The sequence below is a fragment of the Sturnira hondurensis genome, unplaced genomic scaffold (assembly GCF_014824575.4).
Source record: "Sturnira hondurensis isolate 20B ecotype Veracruz unplaced genomic scaffold, ASM1482457v3 Scaffold0016663, whole genome shotgun sequence".
NCBI classification, from domain to species: Eukaryota; Metazoa; Chordata; class Mammalia; order Chiroptera; family Phyllostomidae; genus Sturnira; species Sturnira hondurensis.
In genome coordinates this window covers 11,844,260-11,867,079 of record NW_028089294.1, presented here as the reverse complement: position 1 = coordinate 11,867,079, position 22,820 = coordinate 11,844,260, and the positions used below count along the sequence as shown (strand labels likewise).

Sequence of the window (22,820 nt, the reverse complement as noted above, 5' to 3'; positions counted from 1 at the left end):
TTGGGAGAGAGTAACCACCAAACGTGCAGCATGGTCAGTGATGACACTGTGACGTGCCCCGCAGTTCTATTTACAGGCCGAAGAGGAAGAGTGCAGAGAAGACACCTGCCAGCTGCTGCTGGTGCCCCTTCGACTATGTTGACATTAATAGCTATAAAAAGAACAAGTGCCCTCGGTACCCTTTTCTGCAAATGATATGGCTCTGTGGTAGAATCGAGAAGCATCTGTGTTTAATAAAACTAAGTTACTCACTCAAAGATCAACTTAAATTTAGTAAGTGGTAGAATTTTACCTTATATTTCAATGTTTTAATTTTTAAAAAGTACATTAATTATTCCAAGGGCCTAGTGTTCTACCACTAAGTAACAATCACCAATTCATAATTTGTGTTGAGGGTTAGTGTTAAATGACTAAAATAAATTTTTACTTAAAAATTACTTGCCTTAAAGAGTCTTATACAAATGAAGTAAGTTTCATTTTGCTTGTACTAATTCCCTGGGCTTTTTTCAGCTTGGTGACCCATGATTTTAGATCTACACCAACCATACACCAGGTGATGCTGAGGTTGACTGTATGGGGGATCCTACTTGGGAACCCCCCTGATCTAGCTTTTGCTTGAATATTTCCAATGATTTTATGAGAATAGAGTCAATTTTCACTTAGAAATTCTCATATAGAACGTTAAACATGGAAATAGAAACTTCTACTTCTTACAATTAAATTTTCCTTCTATAGCAACACAGAATAATTGTATTCCTTCTTACACATGGCAACCATGCAAATATTTGAAGAAAACTCCCTCTCTTTAAACTTTTCTCCAGAACTAAATCTCAATGATTTATTTTGACTGCATGCCACTTTCCAAGGCACTCAGGCCTTTCAGCATCTGGTTGCCTCTCTAGTGTCCCTCGTAATATGTGGCACTTAAATTTAACACAGTAATATAAAAGTTTTAGTCTGAATATCAGCGTGCATGGGGTCAATTACATCTCCTAACCAACAACTGTTTTCTCACTACATTAGGCCTCTCAGCAACTCTATCACAGCACTTCCCAACAGCCAGCCTACAGACTGGAACTTGATGAAGTTTCCAGTGATCTGGAGTAAATGAGAAAAGAAGAGGGTAGTAATTTTTCCATCAACTTAAAATTATTCAGGTTAAACAACTATTTTATTCTGAGTGTTATGTCCTTCCTAAATATTGGGAGTAGGGATAAATAAATTGTTGGTGATAGAAAATAGTAGTTGTTTTTCCAAAAGTCTTTACATGGCAAAATAAAGTCTCACATTTCACAACCTCTCTTAGATTACTGGTTTAGTGTCCTAAAATGCTCAGATAAAAAGGTCCATTTGATCCATTCTTTACTACCATTTAGGTAGCCAAGTGCTTGGAATAATTTATATAATTTGCAATAACCAATCAGAACTCCCACTTGTCACTCTTAATTTATGGCCGCAAAGCAAACCTCCAGTGGTCTCCAGCAAATAAAAGGGCTTCAAAGTGATTTAACATAAGTTCCTAAGAGTTCCTAGTTTCCCTTACCTACTTCCCACTTACCTTTTATAATCCTAAATAACACTCAAACCCAGCAAACTAGACTGCATCAAATTAAGAGGGTTAGGATTTTACAACTACTTGTTGCAGTTTAAATTACTAGCCAATTATTTTAACTGCAAGTGAATATACCATCCTGGGCCAGGTAGAGCAAACTACCAAGTATGAACCAAATCCAACTCAGTGTCTTTTTGTGTCTGAGTGAAACACATCGTCTATGGTTGTTTTTGTGCTACAACAGCAAAGGTAAATAGACGAAACAGAGACCATTTGGCATGCAAAACCCAAAATATTTACTAGGCCAAATCCAAAATATTTACTATGTGGCCCTTTACCCAAGACATTTGCCAACCTTTAATCTAGGGTAATGAACAATTCATTACCAAAGAAAAATTTGAGATCTGCAACAATAACCATTAATTAACTCAGGATCCCTACCATCCATGTTGAAATATCTAAATATAAACACCAGAATATCTGAACAGTCCTCTATCCTACTCTGTATGAAGATCTGTTGCCCACCCAAGATGAAGAATTACTTACCTGCTCACTGAGCTAATCTTTATCATACATCTCAAGAACTCACTAGTGAAATAGTGAAGAATCCATGAATACACTGCTCTGTGTAATCTAAGGTTTAAAAAAATTGCAAATAACTCAACGTAAAAAAAAACTATATAGAACTGCATAATGATTTCCTTTTCATTTCAGATTTCAAATACAAACACTTTTAAAGGCACTTAAAGTAGGAAAGCTTAAGTTCAACAATTTAGGTAACATCAACCACATTAAATAGCACATATTAATTTTTCTTTTCTGTTAAAAAGACTCTTCATTTTCATGTATGTTGAGTTGGAATCACAAGATAATACTTCTAATTCAATCATGTAGATTTTTAACATGAATGACACCAAAATCTCTAAAGACTAAAGTCAGAACATTAAAGTGTTTTGAAACTAGAAGTGCTTAGCAGATCACTTCCACATTTCACAGATGAGAAAGTTTTGATACAACATGAAATATTTATGGTGAAAGGTTTAATTAGTAGCAGAGGCAGAACTAGAACCCAACATTCAACTATCAATTTGGAACTCTTTCTACTTAATGACTAAGTATGAAAGATATATTCTAGGAAAGAGTAGATGATGTTGAAATATTCTAGAGTTTTAAACGTACAGTAAACATACTAATAAGGCTACTGCCCACTCAACCTAAGCAACCCTCTTGTGTTTTTATTAAACAATCAACTAGAAAATTACAGAAGGAAAAATGATTCATTGTAAAGCCACTCATTAATTAGAAAAATCAAAAGAACAAACACTTGCTTAATAAACTGTCAAAGATTAAAAAAATAATAGTGGATAAGGAGCAGTATGAGTACTCATATATTGCTAATTTGGCACAAAGTTTCTAAGGGGGATTTGGCCATATTTTAAAGAGCCTAAAAAGTTCTCGGCATCTAAAGCAATTACCCCATTCCCATGAATAGACCCTATAGAACTGGTCTAATATAGAGTTCAAATTGCACATACAAAGATGCCCATCCTGCTATTACGGAGAACTGTGAAATATCAGAAACAATCTAATATCCAAAAAGAGAACGGGTTCCATTATCGTATAGTCATACAATAGAGTATTAAGCAGCCATTTTTAAAAATCACATTTTCAAAGACATGGTGAAGTACTTATGATGTTAAGTTATAAAACGTAGGCTATACAACTATCTGGTCAATATAATCTCAATATTGTTATTATGCACACACACAAACACATATACCCACTCATACATATAAATAGCATAGACAAAGTCTGAAAGAAAATACAAAAATTATTAACAGTGTTATCTGATAGTGAAATTGCAAATAATTTTTTCTCTTTTTTAGACTTTTCAGTATTTTCTAAATTTTCCATAATAATAATGTATTAGTTTTATACTCAGAAAATATTAAAAATTCATTCTATAGTCAATTCTGAAATTTTTATAGTCTATATAATAAATAAAGAATAAATATTTATAGCACTCAAAAGTGTATATAAATGATGGGAAACAAATTGGGAATATGTAAGAGTATAATTTCCACACATGTATAGGTGGGTAATTTTGAATCCAAAAGATAGCAGTATTTTATCTCAATTCTTGCACATACAAAGTTGATATCTAGTAAATAAGAAATGCAATCTTAAAATAACATTGGTGCAAGGCATCTAAAAATTGTGCTATTCTGGCATAACACTGGAGATACAAACATTCTCCAATATAATTAATAAAGGTACCCAGTGTTAGATTCAAATAAGTATAATCTATTACATGCATGGTGGCCAATAATTAACTAACTGAATTACATTTTTTCCCAAAGTGACTAGAATTGGTCTATGCTAAAGAAAGAAATACAACACCATACCATTATTTTAGTTGGAAGAGCCGCACCAAAAATTGTGACAAAAAAATTTTAGAACTGTAAGAAAATCTGGTGGCTTTTTGTTGTTATTGTTAACGATTTCTTACTAAAAATTCAAGTCAAATTGCTTAGAGTACTAAAAAAGCATAGCAGTAGTGTATGGTCTGCAACGACTTGAAAAACTTTAGGACACGCTTCAATGTTTCCTCATTTGCAGACCACTGCCTGCCGAACACGGTCTTTGAAGGGAAGGACTGCATCTGTGCTCTTTTACCAATATTGAATATACATTAAAGGAATGACACAAAGTGATGCCACACACACAAAAACAAACTGTATGTCATTTAAAAAGTTAACTTCAAAATATGATTCTGATATCTGTGATAAAAAATCACATAAATATGCAAAATATAAAATACATCCTAACATTTTTATGTAAGAGCTGAAGTTCACCACTTTTAACATAAAAATTCTGAGATGAATTAATAAAAACAATTTTCATGTGTACCACAGAGCAATAAGTTTAAATCAGACTATTTTGAGTTGTGTAGCCCTTTATTAGCAACTAAAATAGAAGGTATCTGTTGTACAACACGGGTAGTAATGAACTATAACTGGAGAATTATTATATTCTAATACAGATCATTTATAAATGCAATTTCTTTATTAAAAAGCTTCCACCTTTTTTGTTTGTGTACAATTTGCAAAACTATTCTGAAAGCGGAATATATGTGCACAAGTCTGCAAAGAGTGCAAGTTTAGGATATGGTAAATGCTTTACAAGTTACTTTCAAAAGAAATGCCACAACTGGGCCATTACATTGCCATCTTTTTTGATCAAAATATTTGATGCCAGCCTTCCTTCCACTGCCCTAAACTATAAAGCATTTTTAATGAGTTGAAATTAAGGAAGGACTACACCTACTAGAAAAGAAGAGAAGAAAGTTCTATTAGTTTGAGGTTGCGGAATCCCCCCAAACCAGGACCAGGACCTTGGTTCGGGCTGGGCTGGGACCCCGAACAGAGAACGAGCATGTGCAGGCGGCATCCCTGAGGACTCAGAGCTTCAGTGGACCGTGAGTGCTCCGGCTGCATAACTCACTGAACTGTCTTGCCAGTTTCTACACTGGCTTGACTGGGCATAATTCAAAAAGGAAAAGCTCATATTCATTCCATTCTTCTGGAGCTCTGTGATAGCCTGGAAAAAGAAAATTTTGGTTAAAACAGACATCACAGAAAAAATGAGCCATCTTTGAATGCGCTGGTGGCTGAACTTTTTCCACCTCACAGCTGAAGCCCAGATCTCTTTCACTCTTCACCTGTTTCTTGAATTTCTCATTAAATAGGAATAAATGAGAATTGATTTAGTTCCATCAAAGAAGTTCTAACATAGCTCCTAGATAATACTAGTCATCTCCTACCCCTACCTGCCCTTATATTTAATAAGTCCGCTCTAAAAAAACAAAACAAATAACTCACAGAATCTTTCTCTCTATTCTCTAAACTAAACCTTAGCTACTTCTACTACCTTGAGATGTTGTAGTCTTTTCTTTGTCTGACTCCGCCTAAGTTTGAAATGTATATAAATTAAGTTTCAAGAAGTATACCAGGATTTTTACTTTATTTTTTATTGGTTCATCATTATATAAAAGTATTATTTGATTCAATTCAGATATTAATGGAGTTTATTCTAGTTTAAATTTCAGAAATTAGTTTAAGCCCTTAATAGGCTTTTCCTCCAATCAGTCTATATTGACTAAGAGAAAACCCTTAGTAAAAATCAGAATGCACTGTTGTTCACATCCCATTCAATTAGCACTGGACTGCCAATGCCTACCCTAGACTATCACAGACCACCTTACTTGATGTCTCTGCCTTTCCAAACAATGAGCCCACTGTGACTTTCTCCTCCTGTTAACGAGTACAACTTTCTTCCTTCTTAAAAAGTCTTGCATTTTCTTTCAGAAAATCCATACTGTTTTATTAGTGGAAAAGTTAATGTTATTATCTCTTTGAAAAGCCAGCTAATCAAGACTTCTGTATATTACCACCATTCCTTAAATGAACTGTTTTTCTTGTAAAGAGAAAAACAAATACATGTCACCTATCTTGCTTTATTAACTTATACATAACTAAAGTTCAAGATCAAAACCTTCCATTTATTTTTACAGAGTCTAGGACACTAAATAAAAACCAAGGACTCAATAAAAGCATATCTCCTAAAAGGTTACTTTGGTTTACACTTATAAAAAGCAAAGTGGAATTGACTGAGGATCTAGAGAAAATGGGTTTGTATCCTAAATAACTTTCTGTATTTGAAAGAAAGTACTGGCCTGACTTCCAGTGATAAATAACTGCATTCAAGTAACCATGACAACGGAAATTCAAATTCTCTTAAATGTACTAGAAAGAAAATTGACTATATGTACTTAAAACCAATGCTAATAAGGTATCACAGATGCCTTAAGATATTTAAGATATTTTAAAACATCATAGGATCAAATGTTAAAAATCAAGTCTTCTCAGCAGATTGAGCGCGGACCTGCCAACCTAAGCGTTGTGGGTTCGACTCCCAGTCAGGACACATGCCTGGGTTGCAGGCCAGGTCTCTTGGGAGGAATGCATGAGAGGCAACCACACACTGATGTTTCTCCCCCTCTTTCTCCTTCCCGCCTCCTCTCTCTAAAAATAAATAAATAAAATCTTTTTTAAAAAATCAAGTCTTCCTAAAGATACTCACATTTAATAACACTCCAATGGGATGTCTTCCACATATAGTATTATGGTATTTCTTCAAATAATTGCTAAAAGATACAGGGTCTAATTGTTCTATAATACTCATACCCTAGAGAGAGAGAGAGAAAGAGAGAGAGAGAGAAAGAGAGAGAGAGAGAGAGAGAGAGAGAAATGAAAGAAAAAGAAAGAACACAATTTATTACTTCCTAGTTACATTTTTAAACTGTTACTTAGAGCTAAACACGGTAACTTTTCAATTAAAAAGAAATATATAAAATACATTTAAAAAAACCTTGTGAAATACCAAACTCATTCCTTCAAAGCTCATCTCACTATACTCAACTCTCAGTATTTATTAATGGAAAACTTTTCCTTTCCATCTTAGCTTTCCCTGACCTCCTTGTATGTTTCTACACCACCTTCACCAGTTTTTACTTAGCTCATAATCCTCAAACATATCACAAACTTATATTTTTCTTATATACATGTTTACAAAAGTAAATCTATTATGAAAAATTTCATCAGAATCTAAAGTTAAATTTAATATATGCCTGTTTTTTACCATATACACTGTATTTCTCCTACCAATGGCATAAATAATCAACAGTTTATTGTAATTTAACAATTTCCATAACTATACTTAAATATTAACAGTGTGCAAGACATTTTAAATTATCAGTAATTATGTGGGTTTGCAATAAAAAAGATACTACAAACTTATAACATAGTTTACATATTTTTAAATTAATTTTCAACCCATGCAAGATTAATAAAAGATTGAACAAAATAGCTCTTTTATGAACAACTTAAAAAAATGCTTTTTTAAATCTCTTTACTACTTTAAACAAGAATACCTTATCTTCAAGAGTTTTGTTCAGAATCACAATTTTTAGACTGCCATTAAAACCACCATGATTTTGTGATTCTGAACAAAATTATGACCCGGACACCTCCTCACACTAAACTCCCTGCTCCGCTGCAAACACACTCAAACTCTGTACTCGTAATTAACACAGAGCAACTTGAACTCATCTGAAATGGGCAAATAAAGTAATGATTCTCACTCATTCATACAGCAATTACCTTACCTCGTTTTCTTATTCTGGTAAAATAATTTACACTTGTTCTCAATAAACTGGTTAATATCCTCTGGGATAGATGTAAATGGTAGTTTAACTAGGGAATTAACTAATATATTGTGTAGTTTTTAAATTATATTCAACATGTTTTAACAAAACAAGCAATGTATAAAAGCACCCAGAGAAATCAGATAAACAGTCATCTGAAAAATGACAGTAATCAATAGATGACACATAAATATTGGTGTGGCAGTATCAAAATTTAAATAAACTTTTTAAAGAATATTCAAGCCCTTCATAAACACCATCACATACTTTTACAAACATATCTAAAAGACAGGCATATTCATGTATAATCGACTTTCAATGGCTCCCACATCAATTAGCCAGCCTCAGACTTTTCTGTGACCAGTGCTGGTTTCCCCTGCCAGCTCAACAAGGCTTCCACACCAACAGTCTCCACCGACATTTGTTGCAAGCCCAGAGACACATGCGCTAACTTAAAAGCTAAACCCTAAGGTCCTGACCAACAGGGCTGCATTAGCTGGGTGTCGTCCAGCAAACCAAAAGTGGGCCTGGTCCCCGAATGGGATGCATGCAGGAGGCAACTGATCCATGTTTCTCTCGCACGCTGATGTTTCTCTCCCTCTCTTTCTCCCTCCCTTTACCTCTCACTAAAAATAAATAAATAAAATCTTTTTTAAAATGTTAAACCTAAGATAAACAATTAGTATTACAATTCTGGTACAGAGAAAATCACATTATTTCTAAGTCAAGAATAATGCAGACATGAAGTAATAAATCTCTTCCATAAATGCAGATAATCGAGCTAAAACTCCCTAAAGATTAAAAATGTGACATTGAGGTTTCAATGTATGTATTAATGTCAAAAGCTCAAAGCACATTTCTGAACTTATCAAATTTATATGTTGACATGAGGAAAGAGAAGAGAAGAGATTGCCTTCAAAGAGAAGGCAACTAATTATTTCACTTTAGAATACAAAGAATTCAAAACAACTGACCAAGAATTTTCATATAGAAAGACAAAGTTATAAATGCAGAAAAGACACTACTCAATAAAGTGTTCAAAATGAAGAGATAGTGGTTAAATTACAACAGCAAAAAATTGTGAGAGTAGAATATGAAAGATTAAAGTTAAAATTTTAATTCCCTAAAGTGTGTTATGTACCTACCAGGGCAAGAATCAATTTCACTACACTCTATTCTCTGAAGACTATGATAGTTAAGAGTTATGCCTTTTTATAAGGGAGAAAAGTTTAAGGCTTTACACTGAAAAATTCATGAAGTACACAAACAACAGCAATAATGGTGATAAAACTGCAAAATGGGACATCTATTAACTAATTAAGAACACTGGCAAATATGCTTTTGTATATATTTATGTTTTGATGCTAACAATTTTGAAATAATATTACCAAAATTCCAAGATAATGAAAAGTAAAATGCTTCTCAAATATGCTTAATTTCTCTATTTCCTAAAATGCTGGAAGATACGATCGGTGAATCTGAGATCCAGGCAACGGGAAGCTGCCACAGAGCCTGCATACTGAGTATTTGTTCCCACGAGTTTAACCTAATATTAAGCAATGAAGCAGGTCAGTTACCCATTCAACTCTAAGACACAAATCAGACTGGACTTATAAGGAATTTAGTAGCTTTGGCAAGAAATCCTCATACTGAAAGCTAACTCTTTACTTTGAGAGGACAAAGGGAGGAAGGAATCTAGCTATCAACTGTGCTCACAAGTAATGGGTGAAAGCTTGCAACGTCAAATCCCAGTGGCAATCCTAAACGAAAGGGGCAGTTCTAACCACCAGAACTGCAAATTCAGGACTCTGGCAGAATAACAAATATCTCCCTCTTTTAAAATGTTTATATAAAAATATTTGAATTTGAATTTTAAATATTACCACAAAGAAAAAAACCTCCCTCTGAAATAAACGCCAAAGAACAGCAAAACTTTTTTGAGGCTTTTCAGAAATAAAACCTGGAATCATGTCTTTTACCTATGAAAACATAATTATTGTACTTTTCAGACTCTAAGATGTACTTCTTTACCACATTTTTTGCTCCAAAAATTTCCCCCTATTTTCCTCCTCTAAAACCTAGGTGCCTCTGGGGTCCACACCATAAGACGCACCTAGGTTTTAGAGGAGGAAAATAGAAAAAAATTTGAAACAAAAAATGTGTGTTTAAAAAACAAACAGCAAAAATTTTTAAAAAGTGTGTCTTAAATACCATATGATATCACCATTAACAGGAATCTAAACAACAAAACGAACAAACAAGCAAGCAAAATGTGACCAAAGACACTGAAATACAGAACGTGCTGACAGAGTCCAGAGGGGAGAGGGGAGAGAATCACAGGGGAAAAGGGGAAGGACTCACATGAACAAGTATAAAGGACACATGGACAATAACTAAGGTAGGGGGCGGAAATGGGAGGGAGGTGGGGAGCACTGGAGGGGGGGCAGGGCTGGGAATACAAGACAGAAAACTGTACTTGAACAAGAATTAAATATTTTTTAAAAAGTGTGTCTTATAGTCCAAAAAATACAATAATCACCATATTATCAAATCAGTAAGACTTAATCTTTTAAGCAAGGATATATATTTATGTTGGAGAGATGGGCACACCTCTAGGGAAGAAACATTCTGGTCTCTGTAAGAAGCATCAAGATAAAATCTTACAGTAAAAAAAAAATTATGGGAAAAAATCACCCTAAAGATAGCAGTCCCAAGAAGCAATGTACTATCTTAAAGATGATATATAGTTATATTAAATTGTTATCCAAAATAGTTATCTTGATGATGTTTTAAAAGTATAGCAGTGGAAACTATTAAAGAAACTATTGGTCTACATTCAAGAGAAAGAAGTATGAGTAGACAAAGATGAAAAATTTCACTTTCAAAAGAGTAGAAGAAAGGAAGATAAGTAATTGAAGGTCAAATAAAATGAAGTGACTACTAATAAATGAAGAAGGTAAAAAAGTTATAAGGATGACTACAATGACATTTTTCACATTCTCTCTGCCAAATCATAATTTGCCAATGCCCATATTGAAACTTTGGTCTACGTCAAAAGTGGTACAGAAAAAGTAACATATGATTCATGTAATATATATAAAATATAGCTAATGTTTCAAGTACTGATCCAAAAAGTTAGCAAAAATCACTGTCTTAAAATATGTTCTGCTTTCTTTACTGTAATTACTGAAATTACAAACTACTAATTACCAAAAAACATGGTCAATAGCCAGTAACATCATGACTTTCACAATCTACATCTCCCACAACCAGCTACCTTCTCTCTCCCCCTTCCATCATTTGGAAAGATCCAATTAGTTTTCTCATATATTACCTGTATTTCTTATGTGTTTTTTTCACATAATTAATTTCCAAGACACTAAAATGCTAGAGGTGTTAACATTTTGTAATAAAAACAGCCATTTTTCTTTTGCTTTTAGAACCTGGAAATACTTTCATTTATTTTCAAGCTTTTAAATAACTACATTTAGTAAGATTTTTCTGATAACAAAAAGAACCAAAACTTAATAAACACAAAAATTTTGAACAGGTTAAATCTAAAATTTTATACTTAAAAATTTCTTTTCACTCTATCAAACTTTCCAAATGTATAATTACTATAATTAGAATTATTAATATTTTTGTAATACTTTTACAGAGAATCATCATACTCTATTTGCTCTAGAAGACTGTACACAGAAACTAAGATATTGGTTCTCAAATGAGTAACATAACACAAACTGACACCTTAAAAAAGGAATACAGAGAAGAATATTTACCATTTGGTTATATAAATCAATTAAGAAAACACACTATATAAGAGTCTGCCTAGTCCTGGCTGGTGTGGCTCAGTGGATTGAGCACCTGCCTGTAAACCAAGAGGTCTCTGGCTAGACTCCCAGTCAGATCTGGGTTGCAGGCCGGGTCCCCAGCTGAAGGTGTGTGAGAGGCAACAGATTGATGCTTCTCTCCCTCTCTTTCTCTCTCCTTTCCCCTCTCTCTAAAAGTAAATAAATCTTAAAAAAAATAAAGTCTGACAGTGAGTATACATATATATACATATGTATGAAAACATACATATGAGTATCTAAACAGAGCTAACCATTCTTAATGCATTCATTCTAATTCCCAGAACTGACTTATGACTCGAATTAACAGCACACAAATAAAAAAACAAAACATTTATGAGCCACTTAAAAAATCTATAAATAAATAAATGTTTCAATAAATGGACCACAGAAGTCAACTCCAAGTGAAATGTTACATCAAATACTAAAATCAAGTCCTAACTGGTGTGGCTCAGTGGACTGAGGGCTGGCCTGAGAACCAAAGGGTAGCCAGTTCGATTCCTAGTCAGGGGATCAAACATGCCTGGGTTACAGGCCAGGTCCCCTGTTGGGGGCATGCAAGAGGCAACCACACATTGATGTTTCTCTCCCTCTCCTTATCCCTCCTTTTACCTCTCTGTATAAATAAATAAATAAATAAATAAATAAAATCTTCAAATAAATAAAGTCAAGTGTATTAACACAAAGCAAATGCTTGATACTTATTCAGAAATTGTATTCCAAGCTATTTAAATAAAATTTTTAATGCTATACTCTGGTAACTTTGGACATCTAAAGTAAGGTAAATCAGATGCAAATTTGCAAATCACCTAAAGCTCACCAATTCTACTTACACTTTTTGCAATTTCAAAGATTTAGCTAGCAGAAAAGGCAACATTTTCTGGAAACATTCTAAGAATCATGCTAATGGGTAAACGATACTCATTTTTGCTCTGGCTCAAAGTAAGAAATCAAGGTCTGTCTATCTAACTGATCGTTTACATCAGGAGAGACAAATAAAACTAGTACTCTTAATATAAACTAACAATCGACATAGAGCTAGCAGAAAGGCTAAAGGAATTGTTGAGTATGCATGTTATATATACCACAAATATAGGATAACAAAGAATATTAAAGTATTTAAATGTGAACACAATTCTAGAGCATTCCAAAGGATCCTATTATGTTCCCTCGCTTGAGAACATGTAAGCCAATGTCTTGAGGAAAACATCTTCCTTATGCTAAAAGCATCGTTCACTGATTTACCAATTCCTACATTAAAAAAATTAAATGTTACCTGACTAAGGTTCGCAAGTGACTTAAATAGCTAAATATTGGAGAAGACAAGGACATTTTATTCTTCTTCAACAGATCAGGAAGCGCAGTGCTACAAACTTAGCTACAAACTATTTTAGGAATAAAGATTTTGGGACTCTTTCCAAACTACTGAAAAGGGATCTCCAGGGGCGGGCATGAGCAAGCTGACTTTGAAAAAGTTCCACAGACTATCTCAATTGTAAAAACAGACTGATGATTAATGATTACTACAGCAGACAATCTCATCCCTGCCCGGCTTTCACTGCCACCCACCCTCTCTCCTCAAACCACTGCCAGTGCCCACTGCTACTACTCGTGACACCGCTGCGGAACCTGCTGGCTACCACAGCCAGCGTAACCTTCACAACAACGTAAACGACATCATCTCACGGCCCACTGCACTTACGTAAATTTCTTACCCTGGAATATAAAGCCCTGCATTACCTGATTCCTGCCTCTCTCTTTTTTCACAGCTTGTACCATTCTTATCCTCAACTACTATACTCCTATATCACTGGCTTTTTTTCCCTTCTAATTCACCAGTATCTTTCCCGTCTTCAGGTCTTTACACTGGCAGCTCCTTCCATTTAAAAGGTCCTCCCTCTGACCACTACTTGTTTGCTGTTCCTCAACATTTACATCTCAGTTTAATGTTCCTCTTCAAGGAAGTCTTTCTCCAATCAGCCTCGAATCATTAACTATCTCAAAATCCTTTTAATGTTTTCTGTACAGCACACACCACTTTTGGCAACTAACATACATTGTTACCTCTTTTTAAACAATGTGTATCTCCCTCCCTTTTGAATACACTTTCTATGAGATCATGTCTGCTTGTTTACCACCACATCTCCACCAGCACCTTCGCTGTAAGTGCACTAAAAAATAACTGCCAGGCCAATGTACTTTGGTATTATGAAGAAAAACATTTAAAAAATAATCTTGTTTTAAAATTAGTTGGTGCCCTGACTGGCTAAGATATCATCCTGCAAACCAAAAGGCTGCAAGTTCAATTCCTGTTGGAGCACATGCCTGGATTGTGGGCCATGTGAGAGGTGACTGATCAATGTCTCTCTTACATATCAATGTTTCTCTCCTTCTCTTTCTCCTTCCCTTCCTATCTCTCTATAACCAAATAAAGAAATCAATCTTAAAAAAAATACCTGGCAAATGAAAATCCAAATGCCTACTTACTTACTTGACATCTTCACTCGGATATCTTAAAGGCAACAGAAAATATGCCCTAATACAGTTGATGATCTCTTTACCTCCTAAAGAACGTGGGCCCACCTTTTTGTGTTTCTGACCTAAGTGAACAGCAACACCCTGGCAGTAGCATAAATAAGACATTTAGGAGCCATCCTTGATACTACTTCCTTCTCCAAGTCCTATCATAAATTTGTCTTTTAAATATAACTGAGTGCATCCACTCTGCCCCCCTCTTCTACCACCACTTTCCTATCTGCTGTTTACATTGCCATCTCTCACCTGAATCACCCAACTAATCCCTTCACTTCTCCCCTGGCATCCCTCCCACTCACGTGCTCCACTGCATCGTTATGATCTCTTCAAATACAATCTAATTTATCACGTTCCTACTTAATATTCTTTAAACAATCTGTTCTAGATCCTCTAGGATCATTTCTCACCACTTCCCCACCCATTCTTCCATCGATTCATTCAGCAAAATGTATATATTGAATACCCACTAACAGGCTGATATAAAATTGACAAAGATGCTAATCTCGCGAATCTTATAACCTAATAGAGGAAGTTATCACCAACAAATACTAAGTCACGGTCAGATAGTAAAAAGCACTAAGATGAAGAAAAAAGCAGTGTAAGTTCTCAGAACAATTGTTCACCATTGGGGCACAATGAAAAATTGTGGCCACATTTTTGGGTTGTTCCAATAATGAGAAGAAGCAACTGGCGAACTCCAGGGATGCTGACTGTCCTGCAGTACAGACCAGCCTCACACACAAAGTACTCTTCTCATCCCACGGCACTTTCACACATCCATGTAGGTGGAAAATCTGCTTGTAATTATCTACCTCCTAACCCCATTTTACGTACAAACACAAAGGAGTTTTATACAATTCTAATTACATAGATTTCCCAGGAATGGAACTACCTTATAAAGTAAAGAAGACTGTATACTGTGTTTAGTTCACAACTTTACTAAGAATTGATCACCATTTGAAAAATCAAGCCATTCAGTAATGCAGCTTAGTCACAAATACAAAATAACTGTGTAGATTCCCATTTGTAGTATTACATTAATGATACTATGTGTATAAGTATCTAACTACTTCATTATGTCTTTACTAATAAAAACTGTGCCTGGGTATATACATTATTAAATATATATTGTTATAAATTACTTTTATTTCATGTCTTTCTCATTAACCTTAGGGTATTTATCTAATTATGTATATTGGAGAGTCATATGCAATAATTCATTCATTTGAAAAATATTTACTGAGCATCTACTTATGTTTAAATCATTATTCTAAGCATTTCAGATACACTAGTGAAAAAAAAATCCCGACTAATATAACTGTAATAAGTCAGTCAAATTTTTAGTTTGTTAGAAAAAAAAGCAGAGCCAGGTAATGCGGGTTGGGAATGCTGAATGGGTTGAGTATATAGGATGCAAAATTAATTAGGGTGGTCAGAAGGCCTCACCGGAAAGGTGAATGCTGAGCAAAGCCATAAGGCGAGACAGTCAAGAACAAAAAGGGGTAAAGCTTTAAGCGAGGCACACATATGGCATTTCTGAGGAACAGGAAGGAGACCACTGTGTCCACACTACCTCCTAAATATTTCTTACATCTCTATATTATAGTAACTTCTTTTTAAGCCTGCTCAAAGACTAGACTGTAAGCTATACTCCGTAAGAGGCCATGTTTTCTCCTCTTAATATCATCAATACTGCACAGAGTGTCAGTACACAATAGACACCCATTAAGCATTTGCTGTATGAAGAAAATAAGTGATGAATGAACCAGAAGGGTTTTCTGAGGCAACTGATAGCCAAACCTCAAAAAAATATTAGAACTAGAAATCAGAAAAGAATGAAATGACTGAAATGACAATATAATGAAACCAAAAGAAAAGTCAGTAAACTAAAATCTAGACAAAATCCCATAGGTAAAAAATATTAGGCCATAACTGTATTTAAAGTAACAAGATGAATTTAAATAATAAAATCTCTTAAGTAACTACATTTGAACTCATTCTGTCTCCTAATAAAATGTACTATGCAGTATAATCTACCTGTAAGATCAGATCTAGATTTCTTACTAAAAAGTCTTACCTACTTTAGACTAAATATTCTTGTACTAAAGCATACGCATAGAGCTTTTAACACAGTGGTAAAGTTGATTTTAACAAATAACAGACTTAAGTGCTGACAGAGTTTAAAGGCAATTTAGAGACCATCTACTCCAATACTCTCATCTCAGGGATGACAAGTTGAGGATGAGAGAATTCAAAGAATCTGTCAAAGGTCATAGCAATTTAGTGATATACCTGCTAGGTTCAACATTGTTCATGAGTAGATACCAAAATAACTTACAGGACTTTTTAAATACTAAAGAAGTACTATCACTACCATACTACTTTAAGGAAAATGACAGGATCACTGTCTACTGTATTCCTGGGCCAGGTAAAAATAAAATCATTTTAAAATTCTGTATTTAAAATATGAAACTGAAATTCCATTTAAGAAAAAACTATATGGCCAAAAATAGAATAATAAAATAAACCGAAAATTTGCTCTGGTTATTTCTACTGAATAGTATGTACCCGCATTAGTACCCTGTTGTCCCTAAAACTAACATATTCCCCCAAATAGTACCCATATCTATCCATTATTAAGTAGTCTCATTAACCAAATAAAATGATGAAGGAAATTTCTACTAATAGAACAGGGATCATTTTAATAACCAATATTTTTATGATTACCAACTGTATTTTGCACATTTAAAGATAAAGAATTATTAGTCCATTGTATATTTCACCATATTAAGTCTTGAATCACTAATCTGAAATTAAAGAAATCTTAGAGCATTAAAACCCCACACCTGAAAGACTTACCATTTTATCTAGATGTTCAATGGATCTATAAATCTCCCCCTGGGATTCATCATAGTAACTGTAACGGAACCTCTGACCTTGAAACAAATATCATGTACAAAATAAAATAGGGAAAAATTAGAAGCTAAAAAGAAAGCAAGCGCTTACCAAATAATTTCAGTTCTCAAGGAAGGCAAAGCACAGCTTAAGCCTCTGAGAGAATCATTCCCAAAAGCCCTTGTACATAAAAATAAAAGGCATATTTGGGAAGGTAATAAAGAAATGATATATCACCAGTGTTTTATGATGTTAAAACTATTTCAAATTATAAAACCTTACAGTCACGAGCAATACAAAAGACTAAAGAAACAAAACAGCTTAAAAGTTAGAAGCATTGTTAAATATATTATATCAGTCTATAATGAAAAGTAAACCCAAAGAATATGATGCAAGAAAATTTGGTTTAAGGGAACTGTCTCAATGTAACAAGTCAACGAAAGCTTAGCTTTTGCTTACAAATGCAAAGATTTGATCTCTATTATAGGGGGAAAAATGTGTAGATCAGAGATATATGTGGTTTCTGTGATTTTCATGACTTCAAAAAATTTTATCTCATTTTCGCAAAACTTTCTACTTGGAACAGTATCAATACAAGTGCCTTAAAATAGGATTCACAAAAGCATATAATAAATAGTCCTACTCTGACAATAAAATCTCAGTAAAGGTACAAGCACAGAACATTCCATGTCTCGCTGTTCTCCAGAGGGTAAAATGCAAGAAGCTCAAAAAGAAGACAGAAAACAAAATACTGTGGAAATAGATTTCTCTTCTATTCAAGTCAGAGAAAAACCAAAAGAAACATATTCTAGACCCACATACTAACTGTGGATTGTTATTATACTAATTATAGTGCATCTAAACCCTTTCTCCAGCAACATCTTTATTTCCAAGGACTCACTACTTTTATATTTCCTTATTTGAAAAGATTCACCAAAATGCATTTCTAATGGTATTACAGAACACAAGTCACACACGCGTGCACACACTATGTGTCTTGTGGTCAATTTTTAGAGTAAGCTCACATATTCAATTATTATCCTCACACTTTCCTAAAAAATATCATCTTATAAATAATGAGCAGTACAAAGTTATAAATCCCTTTTGATGTCTTTTTGGAAAAAACAGACAGCACAGTTCTTAAAATTCAGTTACCTGCTGATGCTGGTTATCTTTGATGGTCACCTTTCTACATTATACATATCTCCTTAACTGACACATTTTAAATTGTCATAGACATTACTATGTAGCACTACTCAATGTAGCAGTTCTTATTTCTCCCCAAGAGCCATTATTCAGTCAATATTGCATCTTACATGATATCCTAGAATCAAGCAAGATGTTCTGAGACAATTATCTGCATTCTGAATATAAAAACCTCTCCTGTAAACACTGAGACCCAGTAGAGTCCTTGCACTAAAACAATTCTTAAGCAGCGATAGTTCAGCACTCAATGTCCCTATATTAAATAATTCATCGGACATTTTCTTTCAGAATTTAGGATTAAGTATAGATGTGTTTGTCTCTAAAGGATGTATGTACTTCCTTCTACTTAACAGTAGAAAAATATATAATTTACCCCATTTTTCCTATTTGCCAGGTGACTGTCAGTAGGCTCAAAGACAAATCTAAAGTCTGTCACAACAATTCATTGATTCAAACAGTTATTAACTTTTACTTCAATTTCAAGTTCTTTTCATAAAGCTGTCCAAAATGTTTGAAGGAACAATTGCATGAATAATCTTAGACAAGGAAATTCTGACTCAGTGTCACTGAAGTAAGTAATATCCTTGTAAGAAATCAAGATGAACATTCTTTGAACCTGACCTGCTTCAGGTATATACTGAGCATTCCTTGCTCTTTCTTCTGCAGATAGCTGTTATTTTTAACTGTCAATAATCCCTGTCACCAGGAAATTAACTGTCTCTTCTGAAGACTACTCTTGGGCGCAAAGAAAAATACATGTACTTTGTGATCGCCATTTGCAACTCAAAGGTCTGTGTGGTTTATCTCCAGGTTCAGAGCTACTATTTCAAATAGTTGAAGGTGACCAAACCTGCCTTCCTCCTACGTGGAAAGGGTAACTATATCTTAAAATGTTGTCTTGTTCATATGGATCATTTTAGAGATAAGGTGTACTTAAAACTACTTCTGAAGTAAAAGTACATAGAATGTTTGAAATCTAAAAATGCTAAATCAACATGTAACTCAATAAGACAAAATACACAGCAATCAATGAGCCAATAGTTGGGAGAACTGAGTAGAAATATTTGATGAGCTCTAAAGAATCTGTTAAGAAACTAAATCCACCCTACATATAGCTACTACACTGAAAAAAAATCTAACTTATACCAGCTCAAACTGTCTCACAACTTTTAAAAACTGTACAAATATTTTAAGATTATTCTAGAAAATTAATTTATTCTGGTCAATGCACATACAGAAAGCATCTAATTTAAAAAGAGTAACTGCCATCATCGCAGCTTGTGTGTGTGTGCATGCGCTACTATGCACTCAATTTTAGTTAGATTTGGATTTGAGCTCGAAAGATCTTTTTTGATTCTAATTACTGAAAAAATAAGTTTACCAAGATTTTACTTAATAAGAGAAATGACAACAATATCACAATACCCTAATCATAAATGTACCTTTAATTAAATATTTATTGCTAATTTATACTATATTACCATTTCATGTACCTCATGTGCAGACATAGTCTTTTCACAATAAACATTTCTAACATTCACTAAAGCTTACCCACCTAAACTGAACAAACACAGTTGCCTAGGCACCTGGAGAACTGGACTTGTGTACTTCTGCAAGTATGAATAAAGCATATCACATAGTAAGAGAAAATTACTTACCTGAAACTTATCCTTTCAGAAGGTACACTGGGAAAATGGATTCTCTGAGCCCCCGTTTCAATTCCAAGAATGAGCTCTCTAGCTTTAAGAGCCACTGGGGCTGCCCCTAGGGGCGGCACAAGCTTTGGAACTCCCCTAGTGAGTTTGTCAGTAGTTTCTTCAGGTGCCTTCCCTCAGTTCTTTTCAAATTCAAAAGATGAGAGAAAAAATAACCCAAGAAAAAAAATCCTGTAAAGTAGAAACCTTACTCTTTGAGGGAAGGAGGGTAGCTCATTTGTGAATCCATTCCAGAGCACGCTTTCTGAGAAAAAGAAATACAGGTAAGTAATTTTCCCATCTCCAAAGGTGACTGGTGATTAATGAGTGGATTCACAGAGTGTGGAGAATAAGCTCCAGGGATGTCTGTTTCACACACAACTAATGAGGACAAACATAACAATGAATGGTACAAGAACCAACACTACTTTTTAAGTACCTCAAACAAAAAGTAAAAGAATATATATACTAAATACCTCAACATTAAGCTACACACTAGATTGCAGAATTCAACGAGGAGCTGGAAAACTAATCTATAAAGCCCTCAAAAGACCAGTCAATAAGACAGACTTTCAGACATTTGTCCAGTAAAAACTATACTATTATACATTCACTTAATCACTTTATGTTTATATGTTAAGGCATTTAAAAATATTTTAGTAAAACTCAGAACCTGTGAGATAGATTGCTAAAGAATTAAAACTGGGAACATTCATAATTGAGGTCACTATCAAAGAAAAAAATACATATTTCACAAAGGAAATATATATTCTGAGCAGCATCAAATAAGGTAATCATTTTTATAAGCAAAATACTATAGCCCTTTCATTCTGGAATCTTAGTTATAATGTAAAATATTAGCCTTCTCTCAAACTTTCAAAAGATCTAAAACCTAAATATGTGAAATCAGTATGTATAAATATCAAAGCTAGGTTAAGATATATTTCAGGAATTAGCTAACTTATTCCTTAACCAAATTAAATATTTACAAAGTAGTAATACCCTCTCTATCCCAAGAGACTAACAACAGAAGGAAGAAGAGTATGCATGAATAATCACTCTTTAATACATATTAAAGTAGAAATCTGGATAAAGATATAAATATTTAGAAGGATAGTTTTTAATAGGTGGCACATATTTATGAAAAAGAAATTATGTAAACCTAGACAAATATAAGTTCATAGGTAAAAATCCAAAATTGCTGAAGTGACAGAAGTAAATTTTATTCATATTTTTTAAAGAATATAATTTATCATTGATATTTACCAAGTAAATTTACTGAAATTGATTTGTACTTAAAACCACCATAAAAGGAAAATCAAATAAAAGCATGAATCCACTTTTAAATAATCAGTTTCTGTTAGCTCCAGTTTCACTTAGTAACTTCTTTAACGTTAACTGAAAATTGTTACTGAAAGCTGTTAATAGTCTAAATTTGAAAACATAAATTTCAGGGAGCTCAGGAAAACACAAATACTAACAGTATATATGAAAAAGAATAAAATGAAACTTAGGAAAAGAAAATAAAAATCCCACTAATTATAAAAACTAAAATAGGCCCAGAAAGAATTCTCTTATTATAGAGCCATCCTATAGAATGTGGAACTTGGTAAGTATACGAAGTATGGGGACAACCTTATCTAACCAGGATAAAAATCAAATATTAGCAGCAAATGTCCTTTCCTGTATGTCACTCTTCCTGATAGTAACAGGAAAGATGAAAAGAGGAGGGATCCTTGTGTTAGGGGAGAAACATCCTATTGAGTCAATAAGATAAAAGGCAAGAATTGAAGTGCAGGGTTTTTGCAAGCGAATCCAAATGCGGGGATAGTAAGAAAGGGAACACCAACTCTCCCTTAGCTCCCCTCACCCAGGAAGAAAATGAGACTCTATTTTGTATCTCTCTAATATCTGCTTCAAGTCCGAATCGTTAAGTGGGATCTTAAAGAGAACACCTTTAAAGCACTTTTAAAAGAGGAAGTCATTCACGTAAACGGACACTGGCTAACAAAGTCAACAAGGCAAAATTCTTTCAGCTAGATCTGGGTCTGCTAGCTGTCTCTATCACCAAATTTCTCCCTTTGTTTCTCACAGAAGCTGGACAATACACAAAAGGAAACAACGACTAGAAGTGGAAAATGTCTCTGACAGTACTCTAATGTATTATTCAGCAAAAATAAAAAAATTCTACTGTATATGAGTAATTTTATCAACTGTACCATAATCCATTAATAAACTTTTCTTCAAAAAAACAGCTATTTAGAAATATAGAATGTGTTAAGAGTCTAAAAAAATGTTAAAGTCTCTTCAGTACTCAAGGAACTGAATCTTTCCTATGCAATGACTTAGAATCCAGTGTTACTATTCCTTTAGCATGGTAAAATCAAACTGTAGAGTATCTTTAAAAAAGGAAGAAACCACTGAGTATTACCTTCATGAAAAAAGTTAGATATCTGAGATGGGAGTATAGCACTCATTAATTCAGAAAAGATGACTAATGCCACCAAATCACAAATTTGAGAAGAAATAACTTCCAAGGCAGTTTAACCCATAACTAGCCAATGATACATATTACTTCAATAGGCATATTAAATAGAAAATAAATCTCACTTTACAAGAATAACAGTTACTATTACTACTTCAGAAAAGAGACTACCAATTTTTGAATAGCATCCTTGCAACACCTTCAACTTACCCCCAAACTTCAATCAAGTTTTCTAAGAAGAATCAGTACAATGCTTTCCATACGTACAAAGTAAACACTTGATGGATACCGTTAGTGATAGTAATAGTGAAAAAACAAACAGCTAGAAAAGTTCTATTAC

At 33.8% G+C, this 22,820-nt stretch overlaps 1 protein-coding gene across 2 annotated transcripts in view; it reads right to left on the bottom strand.

Moving 5' to 3' along the window:
- Positions 1–4,490: 4,490 nt before the first annotated feature.
- MEMO1 (mediator of cell motility 1) overlaps positions 4,491–22,820 on the bottom strand; it is a 110,817-nt gene continuing 92,487 nt past the window's right edge. For both annotated transcript variants that reach the window (XM_037066635.1, XM_037066634.1), the window contains 3 exons: positions 17,060–17,136; positions 6,695–6,799; positions 4,491–5,152 (listed from right to left, as the gene is read on the bottom strand). In XM_037066635.1, coding sequence (XP_036922530.1) covers positions 5,021–5,152; positions 6,695–6,799; positions 17,060–17,136 — 314 coding nt within the window. In that variant the 3' untranslated portion in view covers positions 4,491–5,020. The remainder of the gene's footprint in view (positions 5,153–6,694; positions 6,800–17,059; positions 17,137–22,820) is intronic.